The sequence below is a fragment of the Haliotis asinina genome, chromosome 15 (genome assembly GCF_037392515.1).
Source record: "Haliotis asinina isolate JCU_RB_2024 chromosome 15, JCU_Hal_asi_v2, whole genome shotgun sequence".
Classification (NCBI taxonomy): Eukaryota; Metazoa; Mollusca; class Gastropoda; order Lepetellida; family Haliotidae; genus Haliotis; species Haliotis asinina.
Genome location: NC_090294.1, coordinates 6930109 through 6946554, shown reverse-complemented (window position 1 = coordinate 6946554; position 16446 = coordinate 6930109). Strand labels below are relative to the sequence as shown.

The following is a 16446-nucleotide window of genomic DNA, read 5'->3' as shown; positions in this document are numbered from 1 at the left end:
TTCACGGTACTGGACTATTTTTTTATATAATTTTAAAATACGAGGAAATACGTTGTGAGATCTAAAGATATTTATCAAATGAAGTGTTCAACTAGAAGTTTCAGAGTTGAACATCTAAATCCATAAATGACACTATTTCTGAAATAATGTCTTCAGCACCACTACAATGAGGAATGTCAAAACTAAGAATAAATTAATGAAAAAAAAAGAGATCCTGTGTTTGAAGCTGCAGAAGTATGCAGTCATGTATACGACCTTTGATTTTGCAGGACTTGATTCGATGACTCGTTGGAGGACTAAGGACTTTTTAAAGTCTGTCTATACCATTCTGCTGCCTATTGTTGTTTATCTGGCAGTCTGCAATATTCCAGCTACTGTACACTATCCTTACGTAATAAGGAATGATATCACACGTTCTCCTGGCACACTAGAAATAATAGAACAATCACTCCAGTTATTACATCAGTAATGCTCCACAGAGTCTGGACAAGTACATCAAATAATTTACTGACCATCAGCTTATTTGTCCCATACAACCATCAGTTTCTGGTGCACGCTTTTGCCAAACTTTCACCAACCCTCAAAGAATCACACCTTGCCAGGCAGATATCTGTGCAGTCTTCACAACAATGCAACTCTGTTATAAACCTGCTTCCCAGCAATCACACTCTTTTCCTTTGCTTTTTGACGTCAAGACGTGATGACGTTTTGACTACTATGGACATCATTAATGCTGCAGACTTTGAATGTTCATTTAACTCGAACCAAATGATAACACAACACTGGTGATGTTTCAAAAATATTATATACAACTTTTACATACATAGCTGAAAACAACTACATACATTTCTGGGTGACTTAATGTTTATGAAATGCAGAGCTCTCTACATGATGCAGTGAGGTTGTTGAAAGCACTAAAGTAAGTTTTGCTCTGGTGTCAATTGGTTGCTGCCAATGGCTTCTGAAGAGTTGTCCCCCTTGCTTCTGGCGAGTCATCTTTTGAAGGGGAGAAACATGGCACATCTGGTAGGTCGGGAACTGGAAGAAACAAGGTCAGTCAATGAGTGAGTGGGTTACTGAGCGAGTGAAGCAGAGCTGTAACACACTTATCCAAATGGCAGCCGAATATCTGTTGAAAATCTTTTTATACAGGAAAAACCTCGGTGAAATGTTTCAAAACACTAAAATCTAAACCCATCTACTATTATCCATAGTTGCATATGTTCTTTGCAATAGGACTTCATAGGCATTTGAAATTATCATAAATTCATACTTTTTGTGCAACTAACTATCGATAACACCATATATTTCAAGAGCAATGATGAAACAGTGTTAGTTGCAAGAGCAGATCCTGGGCAAAGATTGGAAAGTAATGAAAGGCTTGGGGTGAAAGCAGGATCTTGAGTTGCGAACAGAAAAACAACTATCACATGCATAACTTAAGCTGGCTGAGGTTAAGGAGAAACAATCTCTTATATTGGTGGTTTTGATGTTTCAGATAAATTGTCAAATGTACATATCCAAGAGCTTTCAAACTGTAACAAAAGATGACCATAGCCTAGTGCATGGTGGTAACACATTAAATTTTATTTTAACCTGGTTTTGATTGTCAGAATGATTACTTTCATGTACATTGCCTAAAATATTCAATTCCAGCCACTGAAGGATATATTTAACTTAAATGAAAAAAGACTTGGTTCTAGTGGACAAGTGGGCTATTATAACATTCCATCCCTTAATAGCCTCAAGATGAACAAGAAAAATGGATCCCAGCCAAACTTATCTTTTGATAAAAAAACTCAGACTTCTGAGGCTAATTAGAAGCTCCACAAACAGGTACTGACCGGCAGCAACCCTCCTTAACCAAACACACATGTAGCTTAAAGAATGCCTTTTTTAAACAAGACTGTTTACCTTTTCTAGTGTTTGAAAATGATGATTTTACATAAAATGTGTGTGTACATTTGTTACTCACAAGCAATGCCAACACCCTCTTGTGAAGCCTGAAGTTGCACAACCTTATTAAAACATAGGAGAATGTTCTTTCTAAGGGTTAAGATCTAAGAGAAACAATTTTGAATAATTGATCATTTGGTAGAAGGATGCATGGCCAGCAAGATGGCAGTTGAAACAATTAAAGCATATGGAAGACAGGGGTGTTAATGTGCAAAAGGAAATAAACATTGATAGTGAGTGGGGTTGGTTTTATGCCGCTCGTAGCAATATTCCATGAATGAATTTCATGTGTCTGTGGACACCAGAAATGAGCTTCACACATTGTACCCATGTAGGAAATCAAACCCTGGTCTCTGGTGTGAAAGTTTTAACCACTACAACATAAATTCATTATGACTAAACATCACTGAGAGGGTCATTCTCTAGCCTTGCACAGTTTGCTTCATTCACAAATGTACATGTAAAGCCTATTAATCGTGTTGCATATACACTCTCAAGACAATGCTACTTTGCTGACCAGAAGATCAAAAAGATCAGTCATTAAAACCAGGGAAATTTGGCAGCTATGCAAAAGTGAACCACTGGTGGTGCTTGAAAGAACTGAACAAAATCAAATCTCCAGGAAGGACCAAATGCTACTGAGACAGGAGACAATAAAGCTGATATTCTACTTGGATCATGGATGACTAGTCCTTCCAGTATGGATGCCAGGTTGTCACCTTCCTCTTTCATTGCCTGCTGGTCAGCTACCAGGAGGTCACTCAGCTCCTTCTCAAGGCCATCTTCAGAGATATCACTTGATGACAGATCTCGTGATATCAACTGAGTTATCTCCCCTTGATCTTCCAGGGCCTGTACAAAATGTCAAAGTAAGGACCATTTCAAAGTTTTGGATAAAGGATTTCTACAAAGAAACTAAGCTGACTTCTCAACGTTTCATTTTGTAATAAAATTAGGCAAACATTCTGATCCTAATCTACTTCATGAATTCTATTCCACAAGATTACCTTCATGACAACATTTAAACATTGTAATACAAGGAATTCAACAATCTCTGAGTAAAATTAGAAAGGTCTGTCAGCTAATGAAGTTTTGTATCCTACTCAAACGTTTAAACTGGTCTTTAAGTTAAATACACTGCAAACACCTCACAAAGTTGTCAACATAACTTTGTTTTTTGATCATATTAACATGTTTTAGTTAGAAGCATGAACTGACTTGAATATTCTTGGTATGTTCTAATGTCAACTGTAGTACAATACTACATCCAACTTCATACTGCATACTGAAGACAAATCTGTACGCTCCAAGTGAGATATAATAACTGCAACAGAATACAAATCTCACAGTAAAGACTCATTTACGTGAAAACTGAAACTCTAATAGGATGTGTGGTCTTACATCTTGCAGGTTGTCCACAACACTCTCCACTTTCTCCACAGGTGTCTCCTGGTTAAGTGACTTGATGGCAGACATCCCAGAATTGTAAGCCTTGAGTATCTGCGGAAGGGAGAAAAATGTTGATACTTAGTATAGACTGAGTCAAACACCATTACGCTGGCCACTTCATTAAGATCTTGTGATAGTTACAACTTTGTCTGTTGCTTTAGCTCATTGGTCACGTGCATAAAATCACCAGTATGCCCATACTTCCTTCGCGACACTGATGTATATAGTTCCCTACCATTTCATTGGTAGCAGCATCCTGTATTTTCGTCATCATGTTGTGCAGCTGGTCAATAGACGCCATCTTTTGATTGAGAGTCTGCTCCACCCTCTTCTTCCTGCGTAATGACTGCAGAGCCTGGGAAACAGAAACAACAGTGAACGATTCACCATACAGCACGACAGAGTGAGTGAGACTGGTTCACTATATATAACAGGTTATGTCAGCATCATCTGTTTTAGTCAGCTCAGTGATACAGAGGTCTACCATTCTTGATTCTTCCCACAGCTGCGGGATGTAATTCTGAGTGAGTGAGTGAGTGAGTGAGTGAGTGAGTGAGTGAGTGAGCGAGCAATCCAGCAATATAACAGCTGAAGATGCCAGAAATGGGCTCAATGGAAACAAGGTTTCATCACAATACAACAGAAATTACAAGTACATGATCATATCTCACTCATAAAAGAATATATAGATCTGTTATGGAACAGCTGCTGTCAACCAGTGTCTGAAAGAAATGAACTGGGTGTGCTTGTTTAAGCCATTTGTCAAAGGTTTGTACAGGGTATTTTGACTCTGAGATGATTTATGGAGTTACGTTCCAGTGTATATGTGATGACTTCTTATCATAATAGTCCAAAGTGTCTAGGAATTGTGTCTGTGCTTATAATTTGTGTGGCTGTTTCCTTAAAGCATGTACATAATTCAAAGTTTGGTAGCTCCCAGCTAAGAGAACCAGTCCCATAGAAAGCTGGTATGACTCATCAATCTACTCACCAGGGTCTTCTTGCCTTCCTTGACATGACACTTGGCTTCATTCCTCAGTCTGAAACAGGGGATCACATTGTCTACTCTGAATCAATCTATGCATACAGATCCTGGCATGTTTGAAGATATTGTACAACAGTGCAGTATATCTTAACATTGTTTCTGTTAAGATTCAGTGAGGCAAGTTGTGTGTTGGGTTCTGTCTTTAGACAGAGAGACAAGATTTGACCAAGAGAGTTATGGAAAGTCTAGGAAATTATGTTTCTGTACAAAAGGTACATCCTCTTGCCTCAAGCATCTTACATTACATCTCACATTACAAGGAAACCAGCAGTTGTGTGAAACAGTTGTTTTCACCCTGGACACTGAGCCTTGGCCTATTTTGGAAGCCTGGCCATTGTTGCATTGAAGGGACTGTTACCATCACTGTCCTTGCTGCTATGAGTATTATCACTGCTTTTATATGATATTCTCTGTTGAATCTGTACTGTTTCATACCAAGTTCTTTTACTGACTGATATCCACTCAAGCTACAGCTAACTTGGGAATCAACACGTCACAATACATGTGAGACTTAGCAATGGTTCCAGTCTGTGAGGATCTTTCCATGAGAGGGCAAAAAACGTAAGAAGTTAAATACTCAATATATTGATACATCTACAAACTATAAATATGACTGAGTGATCTGTTTGATTGGGATTTTAGAAGTTGATGGATGATAGAAAAGTAAATACTTTATGGATAACAACTTCTTTATCTCTATGATGCAATAAAGAAATTGCTATCAAATAAAGTATTATACTTTTCTGTGAATGAGTGAATTTAGTTTTATGCTGTACTCAGCAATATTCCAGCTATATCGCGGCGGTCTGTAAATCAGTCGAGTCTGGACCAGACAATCCAGTGATCAACCACATGAGTATCGATCTTAGCAATTGGAAACTGATGACATGTGTCAGTGAGTCTGACCATCCAATCCTGTAAGTCGCCTCTTACGACAAGCACAGTCGCCTTTTATGGCAAGCATGGGTTGCTGAAGGCCTATTCTACCCTGGACTTCACAGGTCCCATAAATATGAGATATACAAAACTGAAACCGAGGATTTGTACATCATGCCCATGATCTGAGGTTTAATAATTAGAGTATTTGTCAGAGTTTAGAAGGTGAAGGGAAACAAGACATTGACTGGCATTGGGGAAACAACTCTTATATAGATGGAAAACATTTCACTGCTGCTTGCCCTTTCATCACATGAAGACAATAGATAAAAGTGATGCAGTTCTCAGTTGTTTACCACCTTGGTGAAACTCACAGGCACTGGTATGGTGCTGACCAACCTACTGGCAAACAAGGACAAGTTAGGCCAGAGCAGAGAATGCGTTTACGAGAAGTGTTTACAAGAAAGGAGAGCAGTGCATATGTAGTGCATGATGATGGATTATATGCATAGCTGCACAAGCCTTGCTCATTAGACTCTCAGTGTTTCAGCCAGGATCTCTCCAAAAAGTGCCAATTGGCACACTGATCTTTGTGTGCCAACACTGAGTAAAAGTGTGCCAACTGTCAAGAAATAGTTACTAATAAATAACTAAGTTATTTATTAATGAATAATTACGGCAATTAACTTTTAAGCTTACCATAAGAATATCCCCCATCTGGACTGAATTTCAACTAATGCTTCGTTTTTCTGTGAAATAACATTATTTGTTGCAACAGTAAAACTCTTTCGCACGTAAAGTTCGTGAAGTGCATTTTGCAATCAACGTGTTGCTTTAATGTTGAAGTGCGAAAACAGTCTGTTCCAACAGTAAACGTGTTTCTCTTTTTTAATTCTGTGCACAATCTGCAATTCATTTTACCAGTGTCCTCATGATAATCAAGCCACGTGTAATCTCTGAGCCACGATATTTGGAAACGATATACGGATTTCTTTCGCTTGAAGTCGGGCACGTGTTCGTCTTCTTCCACCTGACCCAACTTATTGACCTCGTTATTGTCAGTAAATACATCCGATACGAAACATTCACTATTTGTACTATCAGTTGTATGAACCGTGTCAGGAACTTCACTTGCATCGGGCGGCACGCTAACACCACTTTGCTTTGAAAAGAAATCTGTTATACGTCGTTTCATTTTCACAAAGATCGATTAAAGTGGTGATGCACTAATGTCCACTTCCATTTCAATCGGATTGTTTCATTTTGCCAATTCCATATGTGCAGTTTTTTTTTTCCATAATGTCACGTGCCTTACTGACCAATAAATTACGAGTATTTAATTACGTCAGTTTCCGGACAAATCTGTGTTAGTAAAAGCGTAGTAGGACTTCCAAATATGGCACATGTTTCCAAGAAATTACAGTTTTGTCAATTCTAAGAATGCAGAAGTGTTGCTATCCTCTTTGCTTAATACTAGAAACTGATATGTTTGTTTTCCAAGCAAAGTATGATTTCTTTTTAGTTTAACATATTTTTCAAGCATGTTGTGACAGATTATAAATAATAAATGTATGCTTTTAATTTTATTGACTGAAAAGAGTGCCAAGACATACGTGTCAATGTCTATTTTTAGCGCCATTTTCTATGATTTTGTGGGAATGGCGCAAGGGCGCGGCCTGGCTGAAACACTGGACTCTCCCATTGCTTCACCCATCGTACTACACTTGATCGTGGGCAACAAGGGTCGCCTTCGTTCACAATGGCAAGTGCCAGTGGGCTGCACTCATACATGCTAACATGGTTAAATTGTGCTCAGCTTATCCAACTGTAATTGACATAAACAGTAAAATACAGGGGAAGACTGTGGTAGTACTTACTTGTCACACTGCTGAGACAGAACCTCCGTCTGCTTTTCCAGGTTCTTCTGCACCTTCTGGATTCTGCAACAACAACAACAGCAGCATCAACAAATGTAACAACACCACTGCAATGCCATTACCTATGGGAACAACAATTGGACCTTCAACCTAGAGTCTTGCAATAGCTGGTTCAATAACATGTAGTACTATTTCTACACTACTACTGTAGAAGGCAGAAAAATATCAGCTAAATACATTTGGAGTATCTGATAAAATCTCCTTTGGGTGATTGTATAGGAAATACAAATAATCTCACAACAATCATTCTTTGGTGTTTTTGTCATACTTCAATGAAGCATTATGGCAGGTGAATCAACTTTAGTACATCTGTTAGGCTGAAGTCTTCACTATTCACAAGCCTACACATATGTTACCTGAAGACATTGAGCTCCACTTCGCTCGCAGGGCCAACACGCTTATCTCCCGTCTTACAGAACTTCACAACCTGGAAAACAGTGAGTGGTGATGTAAAGATTGGGCTGAGTAAATCACTGCTTTGAACAACATTCAGTCACATCCTGGTTTATCAGTAGGAAGATCAAGGTGAGGCACATCTTAATTAATTACCATGCCATGAAACAAAGATGGAACTGTGCTGACTGACTGACTGGATGGCTGAAAGGATGGAATATGTTTTTCACTGAATCAATTCATCCTTGATAGAACATGTAGAAAATATATAGAACTTTTACATGCTGCCCTTCTCTGTCAGTGTCTGTCACTTTTATAATACTGGTAACAGTGACATTAAAAAACTTCTCCAACTGAGAAAAAGGATAATTTGTTTGTTGCTTACCATAGCATGAATGCAGAAATAAAATCTTTGTATGAATGTTCATGACTATCATGATTAATGATTAACTTGTCCATCTGGATTGCTGAGAGTAAACATTATGCCAGAAACTGATCATTAAGGTCTAATACTCACTGCTGGATACAGACAGTGGAGGGTTGTACACTCTTGAGAAAGACTGAGCGCACACTTCAATTTCACCTGTTTTCATTTAATAAACTTTCAGGACAAAAGGGTGTGTGCATCTCTGCACCCTCTTCTGGATCCACCTATGAATACTGTTCATCAGATTGTCCCAAATTCAGGACTAGCTTTACAATGTTTACCTGAATATTAGAGTAACTAGATTTCTCAATAGTGAACGCATGATATAAGTTATACATACTGTATCTCTCTCCTTGGTTTGTGTGACCACCACCTTCTTGTCTTGTGCCAGCTGTTGTACAACCAAGTCAAACTCCTGGTCAGATAAGCCCAGTGATGCATGCTGAGAACGGAGAGCTCCCAGCTCCACCAGGTTGTCAGTGGACTCGTGCTCCACAGTGTCGTAGTGGTGACACATCAGCTCATCACACTTCTCCTGAACAACATCAGACATACAGTCATATTGTTATCATGTTTGTATTTACACACGCAAGTAAACCATGATTACATGTTGCTTAAAAAGTTTCATGACTATTCAACAACTTCAAAAGCTAAAATATACTCATAGAAAAAATAAGAGGACACATATTTCATAGAGCAATGGGGAATTTCATTTTACTATGGTCACTTGTGTTTTGCCGTTATCATGAAAAACATTGCGCTGAAACTCACCAAACTGGTTTGCTTGCAAGAGCATTATATGTTCCTGAAGTCATTGGCATTTTGGATTAATGAATTACATGCATGTGTGCTGTCAAACATAAAGATGTGGTGAGACTTTGGGAAGCAATCGTCATGGTTAAGAGTGGAACGTCACTGCGACTGCTTCAGAAGTCTATAAGCATGATGTCCAGGCTTTGGAACCTGTATACACAGACTCAATCTCTTCCCACAGAGGTTACTCCTGTCATATCTTCCTACGTAACCTCTGTTCTAATACGGCCCTTTCATGGTGCGAATGTTCAAGACTCGCGATTGGAGGTATTCAGATTTAGTTGTGCAATCAGAGACGTTGTTTCAAGAGTGATCATTCACAAGATCTCGGTAATTTCCGAATGCATCGGGAAAACTTGCCACTACCAGGTTTTGATTCTACAAACACATCCTGGCGATTGATCCCTGCACTCTAACTGCCAGTTTCTGATTTTCAGTTAAACATGAAATACCAAATCTTTCCTTCAAACATTGCTGAACTCCATAGGGGCCGCCATATTGGAGCTAAGTCTATTTAACGCATGTTCTAATTGGATAGTAACAAGGGAGATAATTCCTGTTGCGATTTTTTGCCGCAAGGGGATTTCTCAATGACCAGGAAATATGGCCGTATTAAAACAGAGGAAGATATGACAGGAGTAACCTCTGTGGGAAGAGAATGACAGACTGGGTATGTCAAAATGAGATGTGGTAGAGGACAGAAATCCAAAACTACCCTTCAGGATGACCAGACAAGTCCAAATTTGCTTCCAAAATCAATGCAGAATTCAGGCTAAGGACAAACAGAATTTGTTCTGGTACTGTACAGAATCACCTTAAATCAGCTGGTCTGAAGAGTTGTCATGCTGTGGTTGGATTCAACATGACTGAGCAGCACTAAAGACTGCAGTAGACACACAGCCATGGAGGAAGAACCTTACACCAATGGAAACATACAACGTTTAGTGATGAAAGCAGGTACGCATTAGATCATGATGACGGACAAATCCGCATCTGGAGACGTGCTTGTGAACGTTTCAGCGCCTGCACATTAAACAGCGAGATAGTTATGGACGAGGTTCTGGTATGGGTGGGATCCTCTGACAAGAGAACAGATCTTTTTCTTGATGATAAGATGATGACAGGTGTGCATTATTGAGATGAAATTTTAAATCTGACCCTCATATTGCCAATATTTGTGGGGACAGACTTAAAGCTGCAAACATGCAAGTGTTGCCATGGCTGGCTAGGAGTCCAATGACTAATCAATGTGTTCCCTTATTTTTTTCCATGAGTATATTACAGCTCATATTTGCTTGGCTTATGACAAAAAATCTTGGCTCCTTGATGCAATATTTTGATGAAAAGGTGTTTTAATACCATAAGCAACTGATGCAGGACCCGAGGCTCCGAACTGTCTTCTGACTTCCTCCACACCATCCCGAGACCCCAGGACATGGGCTGCCACACAAATGTGTTGAAGCCCCACCCCAACCAGCTGGAGTTCCTGGATTTTTGATAGTAGGACAGCTTGTGTAACTTGCCACTTCTGAAAATTGTGGTAACAATTACACATTAAACATTATCAAAAAAGCAACGAGAAGACAAAGTCATCAATATCCCCTACACCATTGCCATATTCTTCATGAATATGTCTACAAGGTATGATTATGTCAAATGTTTTGATGTGTATATAGAAAAGTGGATGGAGAGAGTGAAAGGTTTTGAATTCTGTACCAGAAGGGAGCAATGCCATCAAAAAAGTCTGAGTTAAACTTGTTACCATGGAAATTCCAAAACTAGAATACCAAAACTACCAAAAGGCACCAGTACACCACCACAACAATCTATGTGCCAAGTTTGATGAAGAAATAGTGAACAGCTTTTGACTTCTGCTCCAGAAAAGAGCACTACCACCAAATTCAGTCTAAGTAAAATTTGTTGCCATGGAAGTGCAAAAAATATTTTATTTACAAATGCAAAAACTACCAAAAGGCACAGTTCATCACCAGACCTATCTATGCACCAACTCCAACTTTGCTTGTATTATGATCATGATGATGCCTTTCCAACATCAGGTCACATATGATTCAAAAGATGTCCACATTGCAGTCTGGATGATAAGAGAACTCTGGAGAGCTTAAAGTGATATCTGACTTTGTGCACAATTTTATGAACTATGACTAAGCTATGGGTAATAAGATATGATATGCACTAATCACACTGGTAGAGGCTGCATAGCTTCCATCATTTATCACTGCATGCTGAGAGACACAGTGTTCAAACAGTTCTCTATGGCCACAAAACCTATCATACTGCTGTATATTGGCCTTTATATCAGTATATTCACACATCCACACGGTGCACTTCGGCAGTTCTACACAGATGTAAATTTATACTATACAGATCAGTAATATCATCACATTTTTCGCCAAATCATCTGAGGCTTCTATTCATAACAATTGCGATAACAATTTTTTTTCACTCCTTTCTAGAAAGCATGCTCTTACTAGACAAAGTAAGCTTTGACTCTAGCAAGATGCAAAGGTGATGAGGGTCATACCAGTTTCAAAATGTTCTAGAACTTACTGCAAAGATAAATGTTTTAATATTTCTACCAGTACTGAAGACATTCCAATGACATAAATCACTTTTTCAAAGGTGATGAATTGTTTTTTACGTAATCTGCATGTATAAACAGCCGAACCTGGATGTGATGCTTCTGCTTTCCGGATTTTTTCATGTGACGCAAAAAGAGTCCCAGTCTACATGAACCTTGGATGACTTCGAACATGTTGTCCGACAAAAGATCAACTGAGTGATAAAATATTAGACAGAAATAAATAATCAACCATGTTCATCCCTGGTAATCTCTTCAGAGCAAATGATGAAAGCGTGAAATACGAAACTGAGAAACCTGTTTATTCAATACTATCAAGTAACCACCCTTGGCGGTTTTATGGGACACTTTAATTACTCTGTGCCATGTGCGCACCCAATCAAATTGGTTCCATGGTGACTGAATTAATTCCTGTGAAGCGCATCAGTTAGTACTGCACAGCGCATTGTCAATCATCATGAAAACTGTACTATTTTCCACACAAATCATGCAGCTTGTGTAGGTGCTGTTCATTCTGTATTACCAAGGGCTTCAGGCTAAAACGTCCAAAAAAGCAGAACGGCACCTGGCGAAAGCGGCACCATTTGGACATAACGGTACCTCGCCTTGGAATAAACGGCTTCAAATCTTATGGTGAAAATGGCACCAGTGATTGAAATAACGGCCTGCCCAACTGCCCGTGGCCAGTAAATTTTGAGTCAGGCTGCCTGGAAATTCTCTCCACCAGCCTGATTGTCTGGCTGAAATTCTTAAGGTTGACCTACTTTTAGTTTGCTCTCAGGACGATCATTCCATTTTAATTATCATGTCATATTTTGACTTAAGAGAGATGAATGAAAGCTACAAGTATATTCCATAATTATACATGGACAACTCTTCAGCCAGTGAAGATAGCAATAGGACACTAAAACTGGCTGGCTTAGTAAGCTACGCTATGATTGGATATCTGTAGTCACATGGTTCAATAAGAATCAATCAAAGAGAGGGTTACTTACTTGTTTGTACTTGTTACAGAATGGCGGCATTTTTGTAAGTTATTGCAAAAAAGTGAGTTAAAAAAGTGGGCAGGCAACTTTCAAGATGGACAGGCAACATTTATGGGCCACCAGCCCGGCTGTCAGGTTGAGTTGAAAAATTATTTCAATCACTGAACGGAACCAACTAAAATTTCATAGTTTTACTTTTGTGAAATAAAAAAAAATATCTTAGGTAAGTATGAAATTCAAACCTTACCTTAGGTAAGTATGATCAACTAAGCAGACCAGCCGAGACGTAGAAGTGGAGAAGAAGGAGAACGTGGGTCACAGACAAAGTAATTAACAAAACACTCACCAACAAAGATAATCTATACAAACAATTATGAAAAGTTTGTCCTGATAATCGGATTGCAGTATGGTTAGATAATATACGTGTCTACTTTGCTGCAGCGATTGGAAAGTGCACCCTATATTTCCATATGGCTTGCAGTATGTTTAGATAATAAATGCGTCTATTCTGCCGACAGTGATAGAAACCATTTACCCAACTTGAATCACTCAAACTCATTGTCAAAATGAAACTGTATTTAAAATCCAAAAATGGTGTCGTTTTCGCCAAACGATTTTGGTGCCTTTCTGCTGTGGTGCTGTTTCATAAGCTATTACTAATTGCCCATGTCAGAAGAAAATGAAATACTCCATAACTAGGTTCACTGTATCCTAGACATCATGGGTGCCATATCTCTCACGCGACTACCCTGATAGAAACTTAAGTTCATACAATGTATGGTAGGCCATTTTTCAGTTGACTTCATTCAATATCTGGTGGGCGTCCATAAAGTTCCTCCCTCTAGTAAAAAGCTAGCCCCATGTTAACTGTACATAGGGTCATCTCCTATTCTCGTGGGATTTTGTATTTGTCTTTTAGAGAGCAAAGGCTAGGGTAAAGAAACCATATGATAAGGACAATCTTGTAAAAGATACAAGGCTACCAGTACAGGAATGTCAGTCTATAGAGCTTCATGTGTCTATGACGTCCCCAATTCAACTTTGAGGGATCGAACACGATGTAATGTTGCTCTGGACGGGACACCTGGACCTGACAGACTCTTTACAACTGAAAACAGGAATCTCTGGTTAACCATGTGAAATACATGGCAGAAATTGGATATGATTACTTTAAGATCTCAAGTCAGTCAAGAAGCTGTCATGTTAAGGTTACCCAGTCCTTAAGTAACAAGTGGTTTTATGGGTTTTTTTAAATGCTGGCCAGACCTTACATTAGCCAAACCACAGAAACTAAACTTAGCCAGGGCAAAGGGTGCTTCTAAACAAGCAGTAAATAAGTACTTCAGTGAGCTGAAAGCAATTATGACGAGGCATAACTTCTCTGAGAGCATATTTAACATCTACGAAACTGGTGTGAGCACAGAACACAATCCATCAAAGGTTGTGTGTGGAAAAGAATCCAACCCCCAAGCCATCACATCACCTAAATCGGCAAATGTAACAATCATTGCAAGGGCGAAACACGCTCAGCAATTATGTTCCGCCATTTTACGTTTTACCAGGTAAACGTTGGTCAGACAATCTCTTGACATGTGCGCCAGTTGGATCCAACGGGAAGATCTCGCAAACAGGATGGTCGAATTCCCCCATTTTTGAGACCTATGTGATGGATTATCTTGCCAAACATGCTGGAATAGAGGAAGGGGTTGATGTCCCACCTACACTAATCCTTTATGACCGTCACAAATAACATATACCTCTGACGCTAAGTGACTGGGCAAGAAAAAGAAACACTGTTCTTTTTATACTTCCACCACACACAAGCCATTTGACTCAACCTCTTGATGTTGGAGCATTCGGTCTGTTCAAGAATCATTATTACCAGGAATGTCAGACATATCTTCACAACAACCCTGGGGTATCTATCACCAGATATGAAGTTGCCGCTTTGTCAGCTCAGCCATATATTAAAGCCAGCCAACATCTCCAACGCGTTTCATAAGTCGGGAATCAGACAGCACCAACGATTATTTATCCTACTGAAGTCTTGACTGAAATTCCGGACACTACTCATATTACGTCTACTGCAGCTGTTGGAACAGGATCGTCTGTGGTCTTCCCTCTGACTACAGCTGGCACCGGTGATACAAATGGCAATGTGAATGTTCCTCCTGTGACATTGTGCGAATCTCAGTTGACTGATACTTCTGCTCTTGCTGGCGACTTTCTCCAAACTAGGAAAATTAAAGCAGTTGTCGAGAAGAAATCCAGATGAAAGTTCGTTCCACCATTTAAGTCCATCACTGGAAATCTCATGAAAAAAATCAACACTGACTTCTTGAGGAACAGTGCAAAGAAGCAAAAATCAAAACGTATATCTTCATCTGGATTTGAAAAGGAGAAAATAATTCAAAGTGATCACATCATGTCATCACGCAAGAGGGAAGATGTGCGGCCTTCCACATCAGGGTTGTGTGCAAACAATGGTGCCATCCCCATACCTTCGCCGGAAATCAGTGATGACAGTGACAAGTCATCAATTGCAAAGGATGAAAAATGCTGTGTGTGGAACAAATTTCAACCTCAGGAACGTCGTAGATGTCCCCAAATTGTTGTTGTGAAGTGGGGGAAATGCGACTTTTGTCCCCATTGGACTCATCTGGTGTACTTCTCGGAAATTTGAGTGTTGAGACGTCACAGCATATTCCGATGCCCTTACTGTCCATGTGAAGAGTGATTGACTGACTTGACTTTCTTTGTAAATATTTTCACTTTGAGGACTTCTACTTTTGAATTATTCGTTTTCAAGTTATTTAGCATTTATATACCAACTTGGATATGTCACATGTTTCACCCAAGAAATCCGACAGGATTGCGTGTCCATACGCTCCATTATGTGACTTATCTGTTATACTGTGAGAATAGGAGCGTCTCATTCTGTCAATGGCGGACAGAATTGTTTCTCACTGGACTCATCACTGGTAATTCACCTCATGGATCTAGCATTTGACAGACGATGATGTTAGAAGAGAAGACCCATTATTTAAAAAAAAACAAGCATTCATTTGGTAAGAATTGTTTGTGTTATTTTTCAGCTGATATCCGTAGGTATCGCGAGAATAGGAGAGGCCAGTACAGAGAATACCACTGGAAAGGCGAATAAGGAGAGCATTGAGTGTATCCCAGCCTAACCCTAACACAACTAACCCTACCGATTGAAAACTTGCACTGGGTAAACTGCATTCTTACGAATAAGAATATCATCCGAAATCTTTCATTTCACTGATGGTGTTGACTTCAACTTGATTTGTAGACGCACATGAATCCTATCATTTGTTCTTTACCTTTGCATTTCTGCTCCAACAACTTCAAGACAGCCAGGTTTTTTCCCGTTTCTCATAAAACGACTTTGTAGTTCCTTCACATCAACAATTATACGGTTATTCTGTCGACAGTCTTCACTGATGACATGAGTCCAAAATTTCAACTTTCTGTCCCATGACTGTGGGTTGAGAGATCTGTCGCGGAAAGGCGCAAACAACACTGTCATCTTCTGATCGTCCTTCCATTCCGGAGGCAGGAATAACTTGTCAGTTGACATCATCAGGTTTTGTGGTTTATCTAACCATCTAATCGCATTAGGGATGGATTATGACCACAAGAACAGTGAATTATAATCCATCGTTCGAACGACCACATTGCAATGTTGTCATTTGCAATTTTCCCTTTGTACTATTAACCTAAACCAAACACATCTTACAATTTAATGTCGCAGAAATTGAGAGTGAGGCTATAGCAATCAGTTTAAGAATTTCCTTTAAAACTAGAAAAATGTGAAAAACATATATGTATAATAACATTTGGAAGCATGGTGAATTTGTGGTAGTATGTCTAATTACATATTTACAGTCATGTTATATGGTTTAAGGATAGTAGTATGTACGAAAACCGCGGAAGTCACGCGG

At 39.2% G+C, this 16446-nt stretch overlaps 1 protein-coding gene across 2 annotated transcripts; it reads right to left on the bottom strand.

Moving 5' to 3' along the window:
* Nucleotides 1–786: 786 nt before the first annotated feature.
* Nucleotides 787–16218, bottom strand: LOC137265364 (charged multivesicular body protein 7-like). 2 transcript variants are annotated; one of them, XM_067800753.1, is made up of 10 exons: nt 15826–16218; nt 10256–10424; nt 8424–8618; nt 7620–7690; nt 7204–7266; nt 4397–4445; nt 3641–3760; nt 3358–3456; nt 2628–2808; nt 787–1038 (listed from the first exon to the last, which is right to left on the bottom strand). In XM_067800753.1, the coding sequence occupies exons 1-10, from the start codon at nt 16083–16085 to the stop codon at nt 938–940; spliced, it is 1308 nt and encodes a 435-aa protein (XP_067656854.1). In that variant the 5' UTR covers nt 16086–16218; the 3' UTR covers nt 787–937. The 2 variants fall into 2 exon arrangements, with proteins under 2 accessions (XP_067656854.1, XP_067656855.1); XM_067800754.1 differs by having other exon boundaries at nt 2676–2808.
* Nucleotides 16219–16446: the final 228 nt, after the last annotated feature.

What these genes read in the sequence shown, in the direction of transcription:
- LOC137265364 (XM_067800753.1), bottom strand. Translation starts at nt 16,085, where the DNA reads ATGATGTCAACTGACAAGTTATTCCTGCCTCCGGAATGGAAGGACGAT. An exon ending in ATGCTGCTACCAATGAAATG is followed by an intron (nt 3,457 to 3,640) that starts GTAGGGAACTAT and finishes TCCCTTCCGCAG; the next exon opens with ATACTCAAGGCTTACAATTC. An exon ending in ACTAGTCATCCATGATCCAA is followed by an intron (nt 1,039 to 2,627) that starts GTAGAATATCAG and finishes TGTTTCTTCCAG; the next exon opens with TTCCCGACCTACCAGATGTG.